The following is a 22,115-nucleotide window of genomic DNA, read 5'->3' on the forward strand; positions in this document are numbered from 1 at the left end:
ACTGGATAATGTAGAGCAGGGCTTCAATGATCATACAACTGTAATAGCATCAATGATTTCAGGTGTTATAAGGAATGTTAAAAAGGGTAGAAAAATATCAGTGCTGAGGAAGTAGTAGTGGAGCACAGATGAAGAAAAATTCAAAAGCATCTTTCAATATGCCTTAGAGAAGTATTGTTCGAGCAGTGCTTTAGGGTATGGGAAAGAGCAACCGTGATTTAATAGCCATGATGTAAAGTTGCTAAATAAACAAAGAGGACCTCAGTGCAGATGTTAGTAGTCAAAACATACCTGACAAACAATAGCTGATTGAGCATAAAGAAAGCAATTAGAGAAGTGATCAGCAACTTCTAACATAAAATTTTACCATGTGATCTAATAACCCTATGAAATTTTGGTCTTTCTAAAATCAGTACATGGATCGAAATCACCTAGTCAGTAACTCAGTGGCCATTCTGCCACCAAAAAGTATGGATGCCAAAGTGGCAGCTCTTAGTGATGGAAAGGTATCAGGAACTGATGAGATACCTATAGAATTGTATAGAGACTACGAGAAAGAACTTCCTCCCTGTCTAGCAGCAGTTTATCATAGATTACTAGAGTAGCAAAGGATACCTAGTGACAGGAATGAAGCTGTGATAATTCCCGGTTTCACAGAGGATTATTGGACTGATACAAATATTTATGGGCCTAAGTCATTGATGTGAATATGTTATAGAATTGCAGAGCATGTTTTATGTTCATTTATTATGACACTGGTGTTTGAAAGCAAAAATGTCCTCAAAAAATTCATGTAGGTTCCGCAAACAGAAATCTTGCGCAACCCACTTCACTCTGTTCCTCCACGAGATCCATGGTGCTGTAGACATCAGCACTTGGGTTGGTGCAATGTTCCTTGACTTCAGAAAAGATAGTTGCACTCTCATTTAGTGAAACAAATAGGAGCTTACAGAGTATCAGACTAGCTCTGTGACTGGATTAAAGACTTTTTTGCATAACACAACACTTCATTCTTGAAGGGAACAAAATCATATACGTGGCAGTCAGAAACAAGTTTGAAAAACTTGTAATGGTGTTCCTGGGTCCATTGTGTTGAGGAAAAAATTCAATACATGCTGCTGTTGCAAAGCTAATTAGCACCGAAGTTTACCAATCGGGCTGTTGCACGCACAAATTCAAGTGGCCCACCAGATGCAGTTACTGTCAGTTGTGTCATAGGTTAGATGATTGCACACGAGACTGCTCAGCCTTTGACTCGGGTTCAATCCTTAACCTGTCCCCAGGCCAGTTTTTGTATTCTTGTCTTATTTAGTTTTAAGAACCAGACTAAGAACACATTTGGTGACACGGTCTATGGTGGGCCACTTGAATTTGTGTGTGCAATGGCCTAACAGGATAACTTTAATGCCAATTAACTCTGAAACAGTTGTAATGTAATAAAATAATTTTTTTTTATTATTTTGTGACTATTAGTGTAATGTAATGTAATAAAATAAAATATGAGCCGTGACTTATACAAAAAAGAAACACACATTAATGCAATGGCTCAGCATAAAAGAGAAATAACTAATGTAGGAATATTATTAACAGTGTAATATGTTGTTTAATTTAGCCCAGCGTGTATAAGCACTCAGTAAACTAGCTCAGTTCTCAGGGTAGTTATGTAATCATGTATAATTAATTGTCCTTTTCTTATTTATCCAACACTAGGCTCGCGAGAAGTCGTGTGCTTATTGCACCAGAGAATATTTGCCAAGTCTGTTCGATGTACACTACTGTAGTACGTAACTTAATGTTGTGGTTTCGTCTCGATTCCCCAATATAAGATAACAAGAGGGGTATCTACAAATGAAATCCTATAATGGAACTGGAATCCTGTGACTAGACCTTTTCTGCCTGGGATGTTATCTCGTTATATAAAGAAAATCTGTAAATAAAATCATTAAATTATTAGTAGGTGCCTCTGGTCTCATGGGATCTGAAATAAAGTTAATTGTCCTAACCGACGGCACGTCTCGTAGATGAGCTAAAAGAAAAATGTTAAAGATTTTTCTAAGATGGCACCTAACAATAAAAATTCTTTGTTAAGGCCCATATCTACTTAAGACAGTCTAGGTATCAGACGATCAATTAATTGACCACATACACAAATTCTTTTGACAAAATAAACATTATATTTTTCAGGTTTTAAGTACAACTTACATTATAAGCTGGTACAGCAAGATGAACTTTACACAAGAACATCCTCTTACCTCCGAATCCAAGCAGATAAGATAAGCGAATGACAAAGGAAAGATAGTTCATGCATACAAGTGCAAGAGCCCATGGAATAACATGTCCATTGTAGTTCTCTCTCTTCTTCTTTGGCGTACTTGTCTATTATTTATAAAGTCTATAGTAATATTTAGTTTACTTTTTTTTTACCCAAGTCCACCCAGGAGAAACAGTGCACGGTGCAACATATCAAATTATTATTATTATTATTATTATTATTTCTCCCCCCACCCCCCACCCCCTCCCTCAACAGTTTTTTCTCAACAACCAACCTTGCAATGCCCTTACAAGCTTTTCGGACAGCTTCTGACCACCTCGTGTAAAAGTTATCCGGTGGAATGGTGGATGCTCCGCGTTATGCAGATTGTCTGTAAGAAGGTAGCTATGGGGTACTTGGACAGATTTACTACTGAAGTTCCAAGAGCGTAGGTTCTGCCAAGAGTAGGACAACATATTATTTCCTCCCACATATGTCTTTCGAATTGACCACATTGAGAAAATTAGAGAAATTTGAGCTAATGCAGAGATCTACTGACAATCATTGTTAATGTGTGTTATTCGCAAATGGAAAAGGAAAGGTGGCATAAGATAGTGGTAACAGAAGCACCCCTGCCACACAATGTAATGTGGCTTACAATCTCTATATTCATTGTATGAAACTGCTGTGAACTAGTATCTAAAGTTTTGAGCATTGTTCTTTTCTTTTAATGAATACTTATTTTAATATGCCAGACGGGAAAGCATATGTAGGACACAGTGACAGTATATGTAGGACCAGAGTTGCCATATCTGCATTGCTGTTTCTTAACATATTGTGTACCACATCTGATAGTTAAAGAAATTTTGATGGTTGTTATTCTTATGGTTTATTGGAGGGTTTCAGTTTGCACCTAATTTTTAAATTATCAGATTTCTTCAATAACATTAATTTTTGCTGTCCTTAAAGACTGTATGTTTATTTTTGATATTCATAGCTATGGTGACTATTCCTTTACTGTTTTCAGTTGTTTTATAGATGATGCATTATAGATTTATATATTATTATTATTATTATTATTATTATTATTGTTATTATTGTTATTAAGCACATATCTCTACTATTTCTGAAGAAATTACACAGGCTCTATTAAGAAAATCTGTCCATATTAAAAGGAGTGTAGGGAAGGAAAATAAAGAACAAAGTATGTAAGCATTTTTAACAGCTATTTCGTAAAATGACCGGAGTCGTGGCTTAATAACAATAGCAGCGTATAATTATCTCTGAAACAGAACTATTTACTTCTTGCAATGCTTGGGGAATTAAAACTCTGTCAAGGAAATGTTGGTGGTATCAAAGAACGGTCAAATATGGTGATCGGATGCTTTTATAGATCCCATGGGTCAGGATCTGTAGTTGTAGAGCACTTCAACAGAACTTACATAATATCATTAGTAATTTTCCTGATCATGCCATTGTAATAGGGGGTGACTTGAACTTGCCAGATAGAGATTGGGAGTGTTATACCATCAAAACTGGTGTCAGAGACAGAGATTCATGTGGTATTGTTCTGGATGTCTTGTCCGAAAATTACCTGGAGCAGATAGTTAGAGAACCAACTCATGTGGGTAATGTCTTAGACCTCCTGGCAACAGACAGACCTGAACTTATCGAATCAGTCAACGTAGAGGAAGGTATCAGTGATCATAAGGCTGTGACAGTATCTGTGACCCTGGGTTCTACAACGAATGTTAAGAAAGGTTTATTTGCTCAGCAAAGGTGACAGGTTACAAATTTCAGAATATCTCAGCAGTCAGCATTATTCGGTGACGAGGACAAAGATGTGGAGAACAAATGGAAAAAATTCAAAGACAACATTCAAATGTTCTAGACAAGTATGCTCCGAGTAAGGTTTTAAGGGATGGGAAAGATCCACCATGGTTTAATAGCCATGTTAGAAAAGCACTACGTAAACAAAGAGCTCTTCATCCCAGATTCAATGGGAGAAAAAACCTAGCTGACAAACAAAGCTGAACATAGCGAAAATGAGCGTAAGGAGAGCAACAAGAGAAGTGCTCAATGATTTTGAAAATAAGCTGTTGTCATCTGACCTGAGTAAAAACCCTAAGAGATTTTGGTCGTATGTAAAATCAGTAAGTGGGTCAAAATCTATTCATTCTCTCAACCACCACACCGTCGCTGAAATGAAAGATAATGGAGAGAAGACCGAAAAACTGAATTCGGTCTTTTGAAGGTGTTTCACCAGGGAAGATTGTAACAGTCTCTCCTTTCAATCATCGTACGGACATTGAAACGACAGATATTGAGATAGCCGATCACTGAATTGAAAAGCAACTACAATCGCTTAGTAGTGAAAAGGTGTCAGGACCAGATGAGATATCTATAAAATTCGATAAAGATTATGTGAAAGAACTTGCTCACCTTATAGCCGTAATTCATCGTAGATCACTTGAGCAATCAAAGGTACCTAACGACTGGAAAAAAGTGCAAGGTCATTAGCGTTTTTAAGAAAAGCTGTAAGACAGATCCACATAATTATAGACCTACATTGTTGATGTCAATCAGTTGTAGACTCAAGGAACATATTGTATATTCAAGAATTATGACGTTTTTGTAAAATGAACATCTCTTCTATAAAAAAATCAGCATGGATTCCGCAAATGGAGATCCTGTGAAGCCCAGCTCGCCCTGTTCCTCCATGAGATGCACAGTGCAGTGGACGACGACACTCAGGTTGCTGCCGTGTTCCTCGATTTCAGTAAGGCATTTCACGCTGTCCCGCATTACTGTTTAATGAATAAAATATGAACTTATGGAGTATTGTGGCAGACTTGCGATTGGATTCAAGGCTTTCTTGCAGATAGGACTCAACACGTCACTCTTAATGGAACAAAATTGACAGCTGTAAAGGTGATATCCGGAGTACCACAGGGAAGTGTGACAGGACTGTTGCTGTTTACAGTACATATAAATGATCTAGTAGAAAGTGTCGGATGCTATTTAAGTCTATTCGCAGATGATGTAGTTGTCTGTATCAAAGTAGCAACACCAGAAGATATTAAGAATTTGCAGAGCGACCTGGAGAGAACTGATGATTGGTGCAGGCTCTGGCAGTTGACCCTGAACGTAAATAAATGTAACATATTGCACATACATAGGAAAAGAAATCAACTACTGTACAGCCATACTGTTGATGACAAATAGCTGGAGGCAGCATCTACTGTAAAATATCTAGGCGTAACTATACAGAGTGACCTTAAGTGAAATGATCACTTAAAAAAGCTAGTGGGAAAAGCAGTCACCAGACTCCCAGACTCATCAGAAGAATTTTAAGGAAATGTAACTCTTCCACAAAAGAAGTGGCTTATAAGGTGCTTGTTAGCCCGATTCTTGAGTGTTGTTCATCTATCTGGGATCCCTATCAGGTAGGACTGATAGAGGAGATAGAGAAGATCCAACGAAGAGCAGCACGTTTTGCCACAGAATCATTTAGCTGGCAAAAGAGCGTTACGGAGATGCTAAACAAGCTCACTTTACAAGAGAGGCCTTGTGTATCATGGAGAGATTTACTATTGAAAATTCGGGGCAGCGCTTTGCAGGAGGAGTTGGACAAAATATTGACCCCCCGCCCCAAACATATTGCATATTGACAACGAGGAGAAAATTCGAGATATTGAAGCCAATACAGGGTTGGAGGGATCAGATGGTGGTACCAAAGACTCAGGTTCTGTGTTAAACTGTGGGTCCCCCGTAACTAAATATTTAGCCCAAATAAAGCCAAGACAGAATACACAGCATGACCAAAATTATCAGAGTGGACGAATAAAAGGACTAACAGCAATGTTTTAGGTTCATATTGTGGCAAAGCGTAGTTTGACTGTATTTCTAAAACAAACATGTACTACTAGCCAACACCACACTAATTCAAGAGGAAAAGTGACATTGTCAGGATTTACGTATTATTTAATTGCAAGAAACTAAAAGAACAAAATCAAAATCACTGGATGTCTCGGAAGGAAAAAGAAAATGTTGCTACTGTCAGAATATACCAGTACTGGAATGCACTAATTTAATGTTATTAATATTTTCAAAATATTAATTCACTGCTTACGCATTCCATATATAGCTAAGGTTTTTAGTACCTGGAATCATAAGTAGTCTTCTGATCATTAGAAATAATAAAAAAAACTGTGTGTTTGTTATTTTTCTGTTTAGCCAATTAGGTGTACCATATAAACATTACACCCATTGTGTGGAATGTGGTAACTCATAGGAGGATCCTCTTGAATAGTGAATATTCTCCTCCTCCATTATAGGAACAAGGCCGGTATTGCACTTTCTGACAATGGAATACTAATTCATTGCATTGCAATCATCCTCCAATAAGACCATGCTTAAAAAAGTGTTATTCTTTTCAAGTTGACTTTGTGGTTGAACACTTATTTGTTGCAGCTGTGCAGTTTTTCCGTTAAAAGTTGCATAGCAATTTACAGAGTCATAGATAACATGTAAGATGCCGTGTTCTCTTTGTGTGTAACACAACAGTATTAGTCAGTACTGGTATTTTTTCTTTCCATTTTTCAGCCGTACCCTGTGAATCAGTTGAAAATTCTCTAGATGGAAAAACAAGCCAAAGAAAAACAAATAAAAGGAAAAGCAAGTTGGAAGAAGAAAATGAAGGAATGGGTATGTCATCCTTTTGTCAAATGTATTTTATTGCAGTGTAGTTGTAGAACTATTACTGCTAAGTGGTTTATTATAACTTAACGTTCTAGTGTGTCGTGTGATGTGGTTGAGTGCTTGTTGATGTATGAGACGGTTTGGAAACATCACAAAGTGTTGAGAAAGCTTGTGCTATCTCAGTAGCTTTGGCATTTCACATTTCTTCTTCTAAGAAGGGATTGTTGTTGTTGTGGTCTTCAGTCCTGAGACTGGTTTGATGCAGCTCTCCATTCTAATCTATCCTGTGCAAGCTCCTTCATCTCCCAGTACCCACTGCAACCTACATCCTTCTGAATCTGCTTAGTGTATTCATCTCTTGGTCTCCCTCTAAGATTTTTACTCTCCACGCTGCCTTCCAATGCTAAATTTGTGATCCCTTGATGCTTCAGGACATGTCCTACCAACCGATCCCTTCTTCTAGTCAAGTTGTGCCACAAACTTCTCTTCTCCCCAATCCTATTCAATACCTCGTCATTAGTTATGTGATCTACCCACCTAATCTTCAACATTATTCTGTAGCACCACATTTCGAAAGCTTCTATTTTCTTCTTGTCCAAACTATTTATTGTCCATGTGAAGGGATGTGATTTATGAAATGCTGCTGAAGAAGTGCTTTATTATGGTTATAATATATCAATGAAAATAATCAATTTTTGAAAATATAGTGTAATTGGATGGATAAAAAATCTACTCGCCAACTAGTAGCAGAAGAATGCACATATAAAGGTCAGGTTGTTCGAGCCAGTGGGTCCTTGCCGATGGTTGAATTGGGAGGAAGACGAGTGAACGGAAATGACTGGTGAACTCTAGGAATTGGGGAAAGTTGCCCAGAATCTTGGATCTGTGGGGATTTATGGAACAGGATGAGAAATTAATAAATAAAATAAAATTTATATGAATCATATGCAGCCAAGAAGCTGCTGAGAATATGTTAGCATATCGGACAACGTACCATAGAAATTTGCTTAATTTTTTCACAGGGCTCCCTGACAATAAGAATGAGAAAATTCTTTAATTTAGACTTGAAAGTAAGAGGATTACTGCTAATATAGTTTGTTTCTTGTGTTAGCTTACTGAACATGGATGCAGCACAATATTATTCACCATTATGCACAAGAGTCAAGGAGCAAGATAGTGGTTCCCCCCCCCCCCCCCCCCCCCCCCCCCCACCTCTGGAAAACCAGGCATTCTCAGGGAATTTAGACTTTCCAGTAAAATTCGGGGAAAATCTTAGAGAAATTTGTGTTTTCATCCTAGCATTATACTTTAATTTTATAGAGCTTCATAAATCACAAATATGGAATGGTCAGTGTTTTAAAGTGTGTTGATTATATGAGTATTATTCTTTATAACTTATTGATGTTTAAAAACAGCAATTGAATTACTGCCTATTCACTGGTGTGTCTCAGCTGTGAAGAAAGAAATTTCATTGTAATGTGAGATTTCCCACCCTGTTAATTTATCAGGAACTGCTTTTGTCATGATTAACCTGGAATCCTCAAGGGTATTATTATTATTATTATTATTATTTTGCCCCAAAGTAAACTAATTTTCGTGTTAGAATATAATTTGTACCATATATTGTTCTAATTGTAAATATAGCAGCATTCAGTGTTGGGACAAGATCTTGAAAACTGGCTTCTGTGACAGCTTACCACCTATCTGAGCACCTAGAAATTTAAATTTTGCTGACTCACTAACCATATGTCCATTCTGTGTAGTCAAAATGTCAGATTTAGCTGAATTGTGTGTCAAACTGTAAAAAACTTAGTCTTACTGTGATTTGGCAATAATGCATTTCCTAGAAGCCATAAACTTCTCTCTTGGACTCTACAATATTTGATACATTGCCAATGTTGCACTCAACATCATTCACCACCAAGGTAGTGTCCTCACCCAACAGAAATTTTTGTATCACCTGGCTTATTAGAAGGAATTTCATATATAAGACATTGTTGTAGCCCCAGTGTTGACCCCTGGGGCAACTCCCTTTAACTGTGCTCCAGTCAGATGCCATTTCAGAGCCCTTTTCATTACTGTGGAGAATGAATTATAGCTGTTTGTTTTTAAAGTATTAGAGGAACCATTGTTGAGCTACTTCCATAAATTATAACTTCTGCAGTAATATTTTATGATCAACACAAACCCCTTACTCAGTTTAAAGAAGATGCCTAAAGTTTGAAACCTTTTGTTCAATCTTTCCAATGCCTCGGAAAGCAAACAGAATATAGCCTTTTCAGTTGCTAAACCACTTCTAAAAGTAAAGTGTGTGTTTGACAGCAAATTATGTGAACTGAAATTAAACTTACATATATAATCTACTCAACAACTTTTGCAAACACTGATGGCATAGAAGTGGTTCTAAAATTGTCTTCATTACCCATTTCTCCTTATTTTATGGAAGATTTCACCACTGAGAACTTAAATCGCTCAGGGAACTTACCATTCCTAAAGGAGAAATTGCACGTGTGGTTAAGTACAGGGATAACATGTGCAGCACAGTGCTTTAATATGCTGCTAGATACCTCACCATATCGATGAGAATTGCTAATCTTCAGTGATTTAATTATTGACTCAATCTCCACCTTGTTTGTACCAGGGAAGCATATCGCATATAGCAGTCCTGGAAATCCATATTTCTGAGAGAGTTAAATGATTCTCTGTAGAAACTAAGCTTTTATTTAATTCACCTATTGTATCCAAAGAGCGATTGTTAAATAATACGCACATCAGTATTTGTAGTAAAACCCCATTTTTACATTTGCACACTTTCCATTTTCCCACTTTTTACATTTGTTTTTGCAGGTCCCGACAGAACTCTTATTCTCTCAAGGTGCTTTCCCATAATTAACAATTGAAGATTACAACTTTTCCCCACATTGTAAGTTTTCTTTGATGTTATCACAACCTTTAACATTGTTTTTCATACAGATTTTTGCAAAAAGTGCTTCATATTCGTGCTCAGAGTCAGCCTTGGAAACAAAGCAGAAAACGCAGACTATACACAAAGTTATTGATCGTGCAGTAAGCAAGATTTTCTTGTTGGTTTGTTGGGTCGCAGCCACCTACATTATAGGTTCACAGCGTTTGGAAGGGTGAGAAAGTATGAGGAGTCACTGCCTTAATGATCACATTCTGATGATAGTAACTCTAGTGGCAAACTTCCCTCTGCTCATTTTGTAGTATTACAACAGCTTTAATTTAATTTCACTGTTATATATAAAAATAAGCACTGCTTTTGAAGATGGCCAGCTCTATAATGGGCTTTCACAAAGCATAGTTACTTCTGCTTGAAATACATCAATCCGTACTAGGCACTTAGTCTTAGTTTGGTATGATCCACTGTCAGACACAAACATTCCTCCTCCAAGACGCTCTGTAATATAATGATGACAAGGACGTCCCCAAACCGAGAGACCTCTTTGTTGGCAACAAGCTGTAGATTTTGTGGTTATTGTCCTGTTTACAAAGACTTTCAACTTAGTGTTTCAACCAATATTGTGTTACAAGTTTTATTTTCCTTAATTTTATAACAATTATCAATAATAAATCTCACATTAGAACATGAATATCTTTTTAATGTGGTTATACGAAAGACTTCTGCTTCCAATTTTTATTTACACCATTGGTCATGATCAAAACTGAGAGGGAAACCCGCACACAATTTTGTGTGTCAGCACTTGACCACTGCCTTTGTGATTGATGCTTTGCATACTGTTGGGAGACAAGTAGAGATGAAACATCATGTGCTGGACCAAGACTCAAACTCAGGACCTTTGCCTTCCGCGGGCAAGTGCTCTACCAGCCAAGCTACCCAAGCACGACTCACGACCCATCCTCACAGCTTTACTTCCGCCAATACCTCGTCTCCTACCATCCAAACTTCACAGAAGCTCCCCAGCAAACTTCCAGAACTAGCACTCGTAGAAGAAAGGACACTGCGGAGACATGGCTTTGACACAGCCTGGGGGATATTTCCAGAATGAAATGTTCTCTCTGCAGCAGAGTGTGCACTGATATGAAATTCTCTGGCAGATTAAAACTGTGTGCCAGACCGAGATTTGAACTCGGGACCTTTTCCTTTCAGGAGCAAGTGCTCTACTCTTCTGGAAACAAGTAGAAGTAATTACTTGTAGAAAAAACCAAAAGCAAGTAAAAGCCCCAAATGAAAACAAAAAATGACCTGTCTTTTTAGTGTCACATTGAAAAAATTTAATTCCTACTTATTCGTGGGAACACCTTTAAAATTCTAAAACAGTCATACAAAGAAATATGCATAGCTTACAAAGGTTTAAGTACAGTATTCGAGACAATTTGTGTACACTGAGCACAGCTGCTTTGCGTGTGTACAACGTGATTTTGTAAAGGTCTCTATGGCGTCACCTCTTCATAGTTATGTATACAGCTATTGTTTTTGCCTACAGCTGTTTGTGCTTCACCGTTGAAAGCTGTCAAAAGTGCTACCAGGTGTCAGGGATTTCCTTCAGTTGACCTGCCCTGTGGAAGTGTTTCCCTGTGGAAGTGTTTCAGTAGTGAAGAATTAATGTATTAAAACTTCATGCATGATGGAGTATTTTCTTCCCCCATATCCTCCTTTTCCCATGCATTTCAGTGTTTATGACATCATATCTCTTTATGTTTAACATTTGTAGACAGATTCTTCAATATTGCTAATCTCCTTGGGACATTTATCAGACAGTATTAATAGAGGTGATGTATCTTGTTTGGGGATTTGTTTTTGTAAGCATGAAATTGTTAGAGAGTTGCATATCAAGTATCATGAGCTGATGCTGCAATAGCAGCATTATGCATCATGGGGAGTTTACAGTTAATATTCCAAGAGGAGGCGACCAGTAAACATGAAATTATCACCAAAGTAAAAGCAGACACATTAGAGCAAGTATAGAGGATTATTTTACTGACAGAAATTCTTCCTGCACTTACTCCTTATGAGGGGAACAGGGAGGTTTTAAATGAGTGATACACAAAGTAAATTCCACTACACACACTAACGTGACTTATTAAGATGTAAATGTAGATTTTAACATAATGTCTCGGTACAAAGATCAGACTGACTGTCTCACAGCACTTTGGACAGCAGCATTACCTGCTGAACGAGCCTGGCTGTATTGGTGCACCTGTAGATGAGTCGGCGTAAGTTGATCCCTGACAGCTGGCTACACTATTGCCAGTGTTCAATCCTGAAGCGCTAATGGCTGCAGGCGAAAACAATAGAGCTCTGGCAACACTGAGACATTTGTTGTAGTTTATGCAGATTAACGCAGCTTAATGACAAGTAACAACTATTTAATGGACAGAATAAACTTTTGCTTTATTCGCACAACACATATTAATGCATTACGCTACGAAAATATATTATGTTGCCCATCAACAAACACGGAACATGTATATTCCACAGAGTCTAATGCACTCTGCACATCATATCTCGTGACCACTATGCATGCTGGAAAATATATATTCACATATCCACAACAACGTTGCCATGGGGATGTTTACAGGACTCTTCTTCCAATGACTCGACTATAGCCAGCCTGTCGAGTTGCATGCATTGCTTACTCTGCTATGTAACATTCTGCATGCATCTGCAAAACCCTGTCTTTTATGCTCTTTCATTATTTGTTTTACTTTGCAGAGGGCAAGTTGAAAGTAGTTTCAATTAATGTTCAAGCTTCAGTGTAAAATACTTGTCGTGATCAGGCCTAGTGAACCGTGTGCATCATTGGCTGCCCACTGCTCTTCTGTCATCTCTCCTTTGTGCCACAGTGTTTTGTGTCTTTCAGTAGGTCTCATGCCGATAATTTCAGCATTTAACACTAGCCACAGGCTTCGACATACCCACTGTAGAAGTTGTATTTTCTTACATCCATAAGGTTAGGAAAATTATACATGTTGTAGAAAGTGGATTTCTGTTGTCAAGACTTCTCATCTTGAAGAAAGCTGTAGGCTGTTGCAGCAACAATTTATTTTCGGTCTAAATTTCACCTGTAGTTAGACATGGCTGGAAACTTCCTGTCCGAATATATCACCCTGATATTTGACTTCAGAATGTAGGCACATTTACTTCCAATGTGTAAGCGTGGTAGTGTTTCCTGGGGCCCATTTTGGCATCTGTATAGACTCAAATATTGTCTTCCTCTTGTTGATCTGAAGTACTAGTTTACTTGCAGCTGTTTCCATGCACTTGTGCATATGTGTGCTTTTACTACAGAAAGGACAAGAGCTCAGAAACTAGTTTTCTGTTTCATGTTTCTGTGCACCAGATATCAGTCAGCTATAGGTGACTGGTAGCCTCTATAGTGCTGCATAAATTTATATAGAGTTAGAAGGTAAGTTATCGATGTTTTGTCGATGTGATTTTGTCCCAAAAAAAATGGTTCAAATGGCTCTGAGCACTATGGGACTTAACATCTGTGGTCATCAGTCCCCTAGAACTTAGAACTACTTAAACCTAACCAACCTAAGGACATCACACACATCCATGCCAGAGGCAGGATTCGAACCTGCTAGCGTAGTGGTCACGCGGTTCCAGACTGAAGCGCCTAGAACCGCACGGCCACACCGGCCGGCATTTTGTCCCCGCAGCACTCCTTATAGCAGAAGTTAAAACAACAATCAATATTTAAGACCAGTATAAATTCAATGCCATTTACGTGGTGTGCTGAAAAAAAATGCGTGTCTACAAATTTATTTCTCAACATCGTACCCTGAAGACAAACACATTTCTCCCAACAAGAGACCAGTTTGTTGATACCCATCACTAGAATTTTTGTTTTCGTTGATGGAACCACAACTTCATCTCTCCTTGCACTGCTCCATCGCTATCAAAATGAAGTCCTGGAAAGTTTTCTCTAAGGTTTGGAAACAGATGAAAATCGGGTGGGTCCAATTTGGGAGTGTATGAAGAAGGATCAATGACAGAAGTGCCAGATTGTTGCAGATGTCATAGTGCTCACTTGTTGTCTTGCATTGTCATGTTGAAGGGGAAGGTCCTCCATGTGTGAACAAACACTTCGAATTTGAAACTTGATTACAGCACGGTGTTTCTCTCGGGTTTTGCATATATGTAAGACACGAAGGGTAAAGATGTAGAATATTAATAATGTATGTTTTACTTTTTAAAAAAGAAAAAAACCATTTGAGTTTTTCTTATAAATTTGGAGGCGTTACTTTTGAGCTTTCCCTTCTAGTTCTGCAGCTGTAGCTTTGTCTGTTGATATAGAGGGGTGAATCTTAGCTGAGCAGACACTTTTTTCAACATCACTGGTAACTAGCTCTGCTGAGAGACTTCTTTTTCTGAACAATTTCACTCTCACTAGTCTACAAAACTCGTTGAGAGAAGACAGAAAGGTGTCCAAGCAGAACTGGACGCCTGTGCACAGGGACCACTATTCAATGCATTGTAGGCTTCCTGCATTGGAGAAGTAACCTCGTTGATCACAAAAGATCACTAACTCCAGAATTTGGAAATGATTACCACTTTACAATAAACACTCTGTTGCAGGAGGCCCACTTCGTCCCTATGAAAAAGTTGCCAGCCAACACTTTGATTTCGTAAGGTCCAGTCAATGCTATTAAATTAAATAGGCCTTTGACCCAGGAGTGTAATGGTCATTTTCACTGGCCATCTCCTGCTCCCATTTATAGGAAGGTGCTGCTTGCTGAGTGGACTTGTACAAATTCCCCTGCAATGGTCGTCTGAGAGAAATCACGTGACCGTGAGCCTGTCTCTTATGCCCAGATCACTATCTAATTGGGCCTCCAGTCTGGAGAAAACCTCTCTCTCTGGAATACACAATAGCTACAGAAATGAGCAAAGTGGTGTGGTCAGGAAATATGATACTATTTCTCATTTCTACAAGGAGCTTTCAAAATCACTGTGTGGATTAGAAAACTGAAGTTGTCAGGTACTGTGCATAGACAGATTCCTGGTTTTCGTTAACTGAAGTCATCTTCTACATTTCCAATTAATCCCCCTATTTCGATAAGTGGAGAGAACGCAGATTGTATCTTATACTTCTTGAGACTCCTATATTTATCTTGGTGGAAATAATCTTGCATAGGGTAGGTAAACTAGTCTCTGCTTCATCTTGCTCTTCTCTGTCATGTAGCAGAGACGTTGGTTTAATGACTTTCTGAATCTGTTTGATTTCCAATCCACTTCTGCAGATGACTGAGCATAGATGCTCTGTTTCTGATGTCAAACTATCTTTGTGTGACAAGGTATCTGCCCTGCAGACAAGTGTCTTTAGAACTCCATTCTCCTGCGTCGGTGCCGACAATTGTTAGTGAAGTGTTGGCAGAAGAGCCAACACCGTGTTGCTAGAGGAGGCCGAAATGCACGCGTTTATTTACACGCAGACTGGCGTGAGGTCTGGAACAGGTCAGAGAAATAAGACTAACAAAACAGGAGGTACTGGTAGAATACTTAACTTTAATCCACAATCGGTGTACATCTCTCTTGACTGTACATAAGTTCCATTTCAATATACACTGGTAATGGCGCCTTGCTAGGTCGTAGCAAATGACGTAGCTGAAGGCTATGCTAACTATCGTCTCCATTGCTATGAACGTCGGCTGTACAACTGGGGCGAGTGCCAGGACGTCTCTCTAGACCTGTCGTGTGGTGGCGCTCGGTCTGCAATTACTGACAGTGGCGACACGCGGGTCCGACGTATACTAATGGACCGCGGCCGATTTAAAGGCTACCACCTAGCAAGTGTGGTGTCTGACGGTGACACCACAGTTAGCGTGTAGGTATAAATTAGTGTGTTGGTTTGCTATACAAACTGTAGCCAACATACTCATCTGCTCTCCTTTTGACCAGTACATGAGAGACAGCAGTCGACGATCCTTTCCGAGTTCCATGGTGAACTTTTATCTTTGGATTGTACAAGTTAAATGTTTCATAAATTCAGGGAGCCTCTCGCTTCCATGAGGCCAGCTCACATTCATATTCTTGAAGAAGAAAGTGGATTCGTATCTAGCTGTCTTTGTTTTATCCTCAATTTTGTCCATTAACAGATTGACAACCAGTGGAGAAAGGATGCTGTCCATGGCCATTCCTTCTCTCTCCTCGTTATGTGTGCCCCTATACAGAAAATATGTTGCAGTCAGTACGTGGCTAAACAGGTCCATCTAAGCATCGCCAAATGTCTCTATCAGTCCGAGTGAGTCTTTCGGTGGTAACTCGGTAAACAGGGAAGCCACATCAGAACTTAGTTATATCAGATTCTGTGACATGTAATTGCTTGAAACATCTCAAGAAATCCTCAGAGTTGCAGATGTAGTGAATACACAATGTGCCCAGTTTCTTCAAATATTTAGCTCCTGTATACAATGACGCACCAATTTTACTGACAATTGGCTGAAGTGGTATAACCCCTTTGTGCACTTTTGGGAGACTTGGCAGTCTAGGTGGATCTAGCACTCTGGATCATAATTGTTTGACTTTATCTGACATGTCTATTGCCTTCAAAAGAGCTCTGGCTTTCTTGTCCACTCTGTCTTTAGGCTCACATTCCAAAAAGCTGTGTGCTTGGTCTTCCACAAGTTGATGAATTTTCTCATCATAATCAGTCTGTTGAATAACGACTATGGAGTTCCCTTTGTCCGTTGACAAAACCACAGTGCTGTTCTCTAAATGTAGCTTCTTGAGGGCCAAGCTTGTCTCTGGAAATGCTCAGTTTTTGAAGTTTTGTCTTTCTTATTGCCTTTCAGGTCTTCCAGCAGATTGTGTCTGCAACACATGGTAGAAGTGTGTTGGGTACTTGCTCCACTGCACTGATGAAACTTGAAATAGGCACATTCCAAGGCATAGGTGTGAAGTTGAGAACCCTGCTGAGTACTTTCAAGGTGGTGTCATCAAACGGCTTGCCACTTAAGTTAATCACAGTGAGAGTATCCTACATCTGCTGTGCTTTCTTACATATACAGTCAGACTTCACAGACTGGCACACTTAGGCATTCTTCCTGATGCACTCTAATAGGGATGAAGAGGCACTGTCAACCCAGTCCCAATCTTTGTGTTAGGGAGGCTGCCATGTACAGGTTAAGGTGTAAAAGCACCCTGGCCCCCAAATCTAGTTTGTGGTGCATGTCTTGAATCTTTTCCCTAACAAGTGCCATGCTTGCTGGATGTCTTACTTCGTTTGCTGCTCTGGAGATGTCATTTATGATCGGGGTGAAAACTGGTACTATGTCTCCATCCAGCACGGAGCTGAGGGAACTCGGCTTTCTCCATTTCTGCTGTCGAAGCTTGTCCAACTTCTTGATATTTCGGAACTTCTTCTCCTCCTCACATAGTCTCTTGATGTAATTCTTCAGGCTTCCCTGGTGATCTATTGACATCTTGGGATGTCAAGTGTTCTGCTGGATATCAGTGTCATCCATGCACAATGTTTTGACAATGCGATTCATTGTCATCACCAGGGGGTATGGGGAGGCAGTAGGAGTATTGGACTGATTCCACCCAACTAGCTTTTTCAGGTAGCACCTGATGCAGACGAGTCATGTTGTCGTGTTGAAATATTCTACAAGGTTGGTACTGATACCCAGCAGAACATTCAACAGCTTAAGATGTCAACAGATGACCGACAATGGATTGCATCTGCTAGGAGTGTTCTTACTTATTTATAAAATTACATTACTAAACATCTCATGAAACTGGTAAAGATGACACTGGTACACTCTGTTTGATTTGATAGTCTGTGGCAGATGCTGTTGAGATCATTTTCACATTAAAAGAACAGAAACAATGCACTGACTAGAACCTTGGAACTTGTTGCTGCATTGATTCACGTTCGCTACAAATTTTGAGGCTTCACAGAAGTACTTCAATAAAGAAGCACCAGTTTTGGTATCACGCTGATATAGAATTAGTGTTCTTGGTAGGTAATACAATTGATTCTTCATAAACATACATTTATTGCTGTCAAAGATTATTATTATTAAGTCTGACTTTATATTTTAGAAAGAGACTAACTCTTACATGAAGAACAGATATTTGCTGAATGAGAAAATATGTATTCAATATGAATATTTTCTTACAGCATTTTGATGCTCCAACATTTAAAATGTCAAGAATACGAAACAAAAGAGAAGCGCACAGATTGTCAAATGCATTAGGGGAAGAAACATCTTAAATATGCATTCAATGCCATGTGCTTCGAGTTAATCCAAGCAAAAACAGACATTCTAGTATCCTTTAGTGTTATTTGTACTGTTCTCAATTCCCTCCTCCTTCCTTCCCTCTACCCCCCTCCTCGCCTGCCACCCCACACCCTGCCCTCCGGCCCCCACTACTCATATAGGTGTTTATTATGATGATAAGAAGAATGTATGGGGCACAAGCAGCTATTATGGGATGTGTGTAGAAGAAATGATGTAGTATATAGTGACAGATAATAATAATTTCTCCTCGTAAATTTTAGACCCCTGTCACATCATGAACCCTGATGAGGTGGATAGCTCCAGTGTCTTAGTGATAAGGATAGTTGTAATGCAGGTGCAAACACAATGGAAGAATATCTGTGTAAATGCCATACTAACCCTTGGAATTCTGAAGAGCAGTCCATTCAGTAGTTGCTGGGGTTGGACCTGTAACATTAGCAAACATCACCTTGCCTTGCTGGTACTCTGTGTGGCTGAAAGCAAGGGGAAACTACAGCTGTTTTTCTGAGTTCGTGCAACTCTACTGCATGACTTAATGATGGTGGCACCCCTACTTGAACCTCTGCATGTGGATTATTCAGATAAAGAAACTGGCAATCTTCAAATTGGAAATTGTAGATTCCTTCATAAGGTAGTTGGGTTAGAGAGTTAGAAAGGAAATGGATTATGTTGAAGTTAGATATAGTCAAAATTAATGAAGATCAGTGACAGGAAGAACGGGACTTGTGATCAAGTCCATACGAGTTTACCAACACAAAATCAAGTACGGGTAATGCAAGAACAGTCCTAATAATCAAAAAGAAAATGGAAATACACATACACTACCATAAATGGCATAGTGAACACATTATTGTAACCAAGACAGACACAAAGCAAACACACATCACAGTAGCCTGGGTTGCAACAGGTTCTGGAGTTCAGGGAATTTCAAACACACCAGGGACATTGGGGAAATATCAAAATAAATCTCATTTTCGTCTCATTAGATGAAATGGTTTGTTTATTGAAGTGTCATACATCGTCGCTGGCTGTGTGCGGCTGAGTATGTGTGCCACTTCCTTACTCCCACATTTCTGCTGCTTCTTTCCTTCCTAACGTACCCTTCAGCTTGCAGTCAGTGCTGCCACAACATCTTGCCACTAGCCTAGCAGCTGCCAACAAGAGGCAGGGAGGCATGAGGAGTGATTTATGTGGATCGGAGTCTCGGTGAATGTAGACTCAGCGGCCAGAGACAGAGGTCATGTTTGCATGAGTTGTATCTGAGTAATTGTGTGAATGTGTGTGTGTGTGGTCCCATTTTCTGACAAAAGCTATGGTTGAAAATTTAGTTGTGAGAGTGTGTGTGATGGTCTTTTCTCATGCCTGTCTGCGGCTCAGCAGACATCTATATGGTGAGTTGCTACCTATCCTTATTATGATTGATTCTCAGAGTATTTGACCATGTTATCTGTTGCATGGATTGACCACTGTGGTCTCTTGTCATGAACATGCTGTCTGTGGCTCGTGAATAGCTGGCCACGTGAGTTGATTTCCACAGTGGGCCACAACCCGAGGCCGTTTCTGTGGCTATATGTAATAGATCGAGCCTGCTGATCTGAAGCCATTCAGTTCCCATTAATGTGCAAGCCCTGTCCGTCAGATCTATTCTCGCAAATCTGCCTGCAGGTCATGTCTGTCTGTGTGTGGCTCAATGAAGCAGATTTTCATGGTTTATCCTTGGAGCCAGGACTGCGGCGCTCCTCAGCAAACCAAAGGCATGGGTGATGGATTTCAGGAATTGTGACTGTCTCATCACAAATATGTTGTACAGTGTGGTGTTTTATGGGTATTTTATTTGTTCTAGCATATTTTGGCACTTCAAAAGTGATTTATATGTAAGAAAGTATGGACAATAAGAAGAAGAAAATTGTCAGTCGCTGCCACTTTAGACACTATATACCTGTATATTTCTCAAAAGAAAAATCACGCACTACCTACAAAATAATAGATACAACACAGTGAGTAATAATCGACAATAACGAACATAGTAGAACCAACATTTTATTAGCAGTCACCTACAGTGTTGGTTTACACAATTCTTCTCTGCCTTGTACATTTCTTTCAAGGGGCCTACTTTTTTTCTGAGGTTATTTCTGAAATCAGTGAAGGTATTTTAAATCTGCCTTGCGACTCCAAGGAAATCTATATTTTTGTCACTAAATGTGCCTCGTTTTATTGAAATAAAATAACATCAGTGGTCTTAATGAAACACACATACCATTTGGCTTGCTATCTCCACCGAAAAACAGTTCATTACGAAAGATGTTGATGTTAGTACTTAAGATTTTTGCCCACATCGGGAAACGCCATATGCTTTCAAGGTTTTTTAAGATATTTCCTCCTTTGCACTATTGTTTCTTGTACCGTAGCTGCAAAGACAGATTGTCAACTTACATCTTAACTTCCCCTTGAGATCTCAACATTTGTCAGGGAAAAATGCTAAAACTTGTTTGGAAATCAGGGAATTTCACCCTGGTAAGGCAAGTTTATATGCCAACTAGCTCTGCAGTTGAAAGCATCATGAGGTAAAGGAAATTGATATAGTTAAAGGACACAATAATTTGTGTGGGTGGCTGGTATTTGATGAAAGGGAAAGGAAGAGAACTCGGACTGGTAAATAGAAATAAGCGGAAGCTGCTTGCTGGAATTTTGCACAGAAAATAATTTAATCATTGCCACCACTTGGTTTAAGAATAATGAAAGAAGCTGTATATGTGGAAGAGATCTTATATAATGGTAAGGCAGGTATTTCAAAACAAGATTCTAAACTGTAAGACATTTCCAGGGCAGATGTGTTCTCTGGCCATGATTTATTGGTTATGGACAACAGATTTAAATTGAAGAAATTTCAAAAATGTTGGAATTTAGGCAGAGATGGCATCTGGATAAATACATAATGGTGTTGAGCGTGTAGGCAACATTAAATGCCAGGATGGTCATCTCTGTCCCTGAATGGCGATTGACGGTGGGTTGCCTACTACCAGCACCATGGCGGACACACAATCACGAGAACTCAGTTACCAATTATTCTGTTGACACTTGTACAAAGGTTGGTGGTCGAAGACTGGTGGCCTGCATAGTATCCCAGGCAGCAGCTGCTATCTCTTCATAGCACACTCAAGGTGCACTGGCACCAAACTCAGGACCATTGGGAAACATAGAGACCTACTACTGAAGACACCCTAGAGGTAGTCTTCCATTAGTGGCACTTACCTGAAAGCCTGGAACCATCAAGTCTGGGTAGGGGCTCATAGAGCCGCAGCTAGCTGATCATGCTACTAGATGCAATTGGAGCTGCTTGGCTCACATGGGACCTTGGCTGGCATCTGGTTTGCCATGGCATCAGCAGTGCTCAAGCACAAGTTTGCTAGTGTCAGTGTCAAGTATTTATAGTTGCTCTGCCCAGTTTTGTTGCGATGGGGCCCACCTTGAGTCACTTAAGCGATCAAGATAGTGCAACATTGGATCACAACATGTGGAAATTCAGCACACTGCTGTGGTTGACTGGGGTTTTGCAGCACACTTTGCCATCAGTATTGCAGCACCTGGTAGCAGGATTCCATAGGTAGCTCACCACTTGCTTCTCAACGAGGTGCAAAATCCAGACAGAAGGTGTTTCCTCCACAAATTGAAAGACTGTGCGGTTGTTGAGAGTTTGTTGTATCATTGTGCAATGTTGGACTACAACAGAGGAAAGAAAGCTATTGAAGATCATTTGTTAGTTGAGAGGTGAAATTTTGAAGGTAGCAGAGAATCACATAGGTAAAAAAGCAAAGTCTAGCAGAAATACTTGTAGAACACAGATGGTATTCAATTTAATTGACAAGAAAATAATATTTAAAAATGAAGTTGGTGAAAAGGAATAGACACATCTAAAAAATGAGATTGATAG

General features: G+C 39.3%; 1 protein-coding gene across 5 annotated transcripts in view; it reads left to right on the forward strand.

Annotated features, from left to right (window-relative positions):
* The window catches only part of LOC124786517, a 196,657-nt gene that overhangs the window by 65,430 nt on the left and 109,112 nt on the right, over window positions 1–22,115 (forward strand). For 4 of the 5 annotated variants that reach the window (XM_047254269.1, XM_047254271.1, XM_047254274.1 and 1 more), the window contains exon 7: window positions 6,857–6,958. In XM_047254269.1, coding sequence (XP_047110225.1) covers window positions 6,857–6,958 — 102 coding nt within the window. The remainder of the gene's footprint in view (window positions 1–6,856; window positions 6,959–22,115) is intronic. The other variant, XM_047254272.1, reaches the window with a different exon arrangement.

The sequence above is a fragment of the Schistocerca piceifrons genome, chromosome 1 (genome assembly GCF_021461385.2).
Source record: "Schistocerca piceifrons isolate TAMUIC-IGC-003096 chromosome 1, iqSchPice1.1, whole genome shotgun sequence".
Lineage (NCBI taxonomy): Eukaryota > Metazoa > Arthropoda > Insecta > Orthoptera > Acrididae > Schistocerca > Schistocerca piceifrons.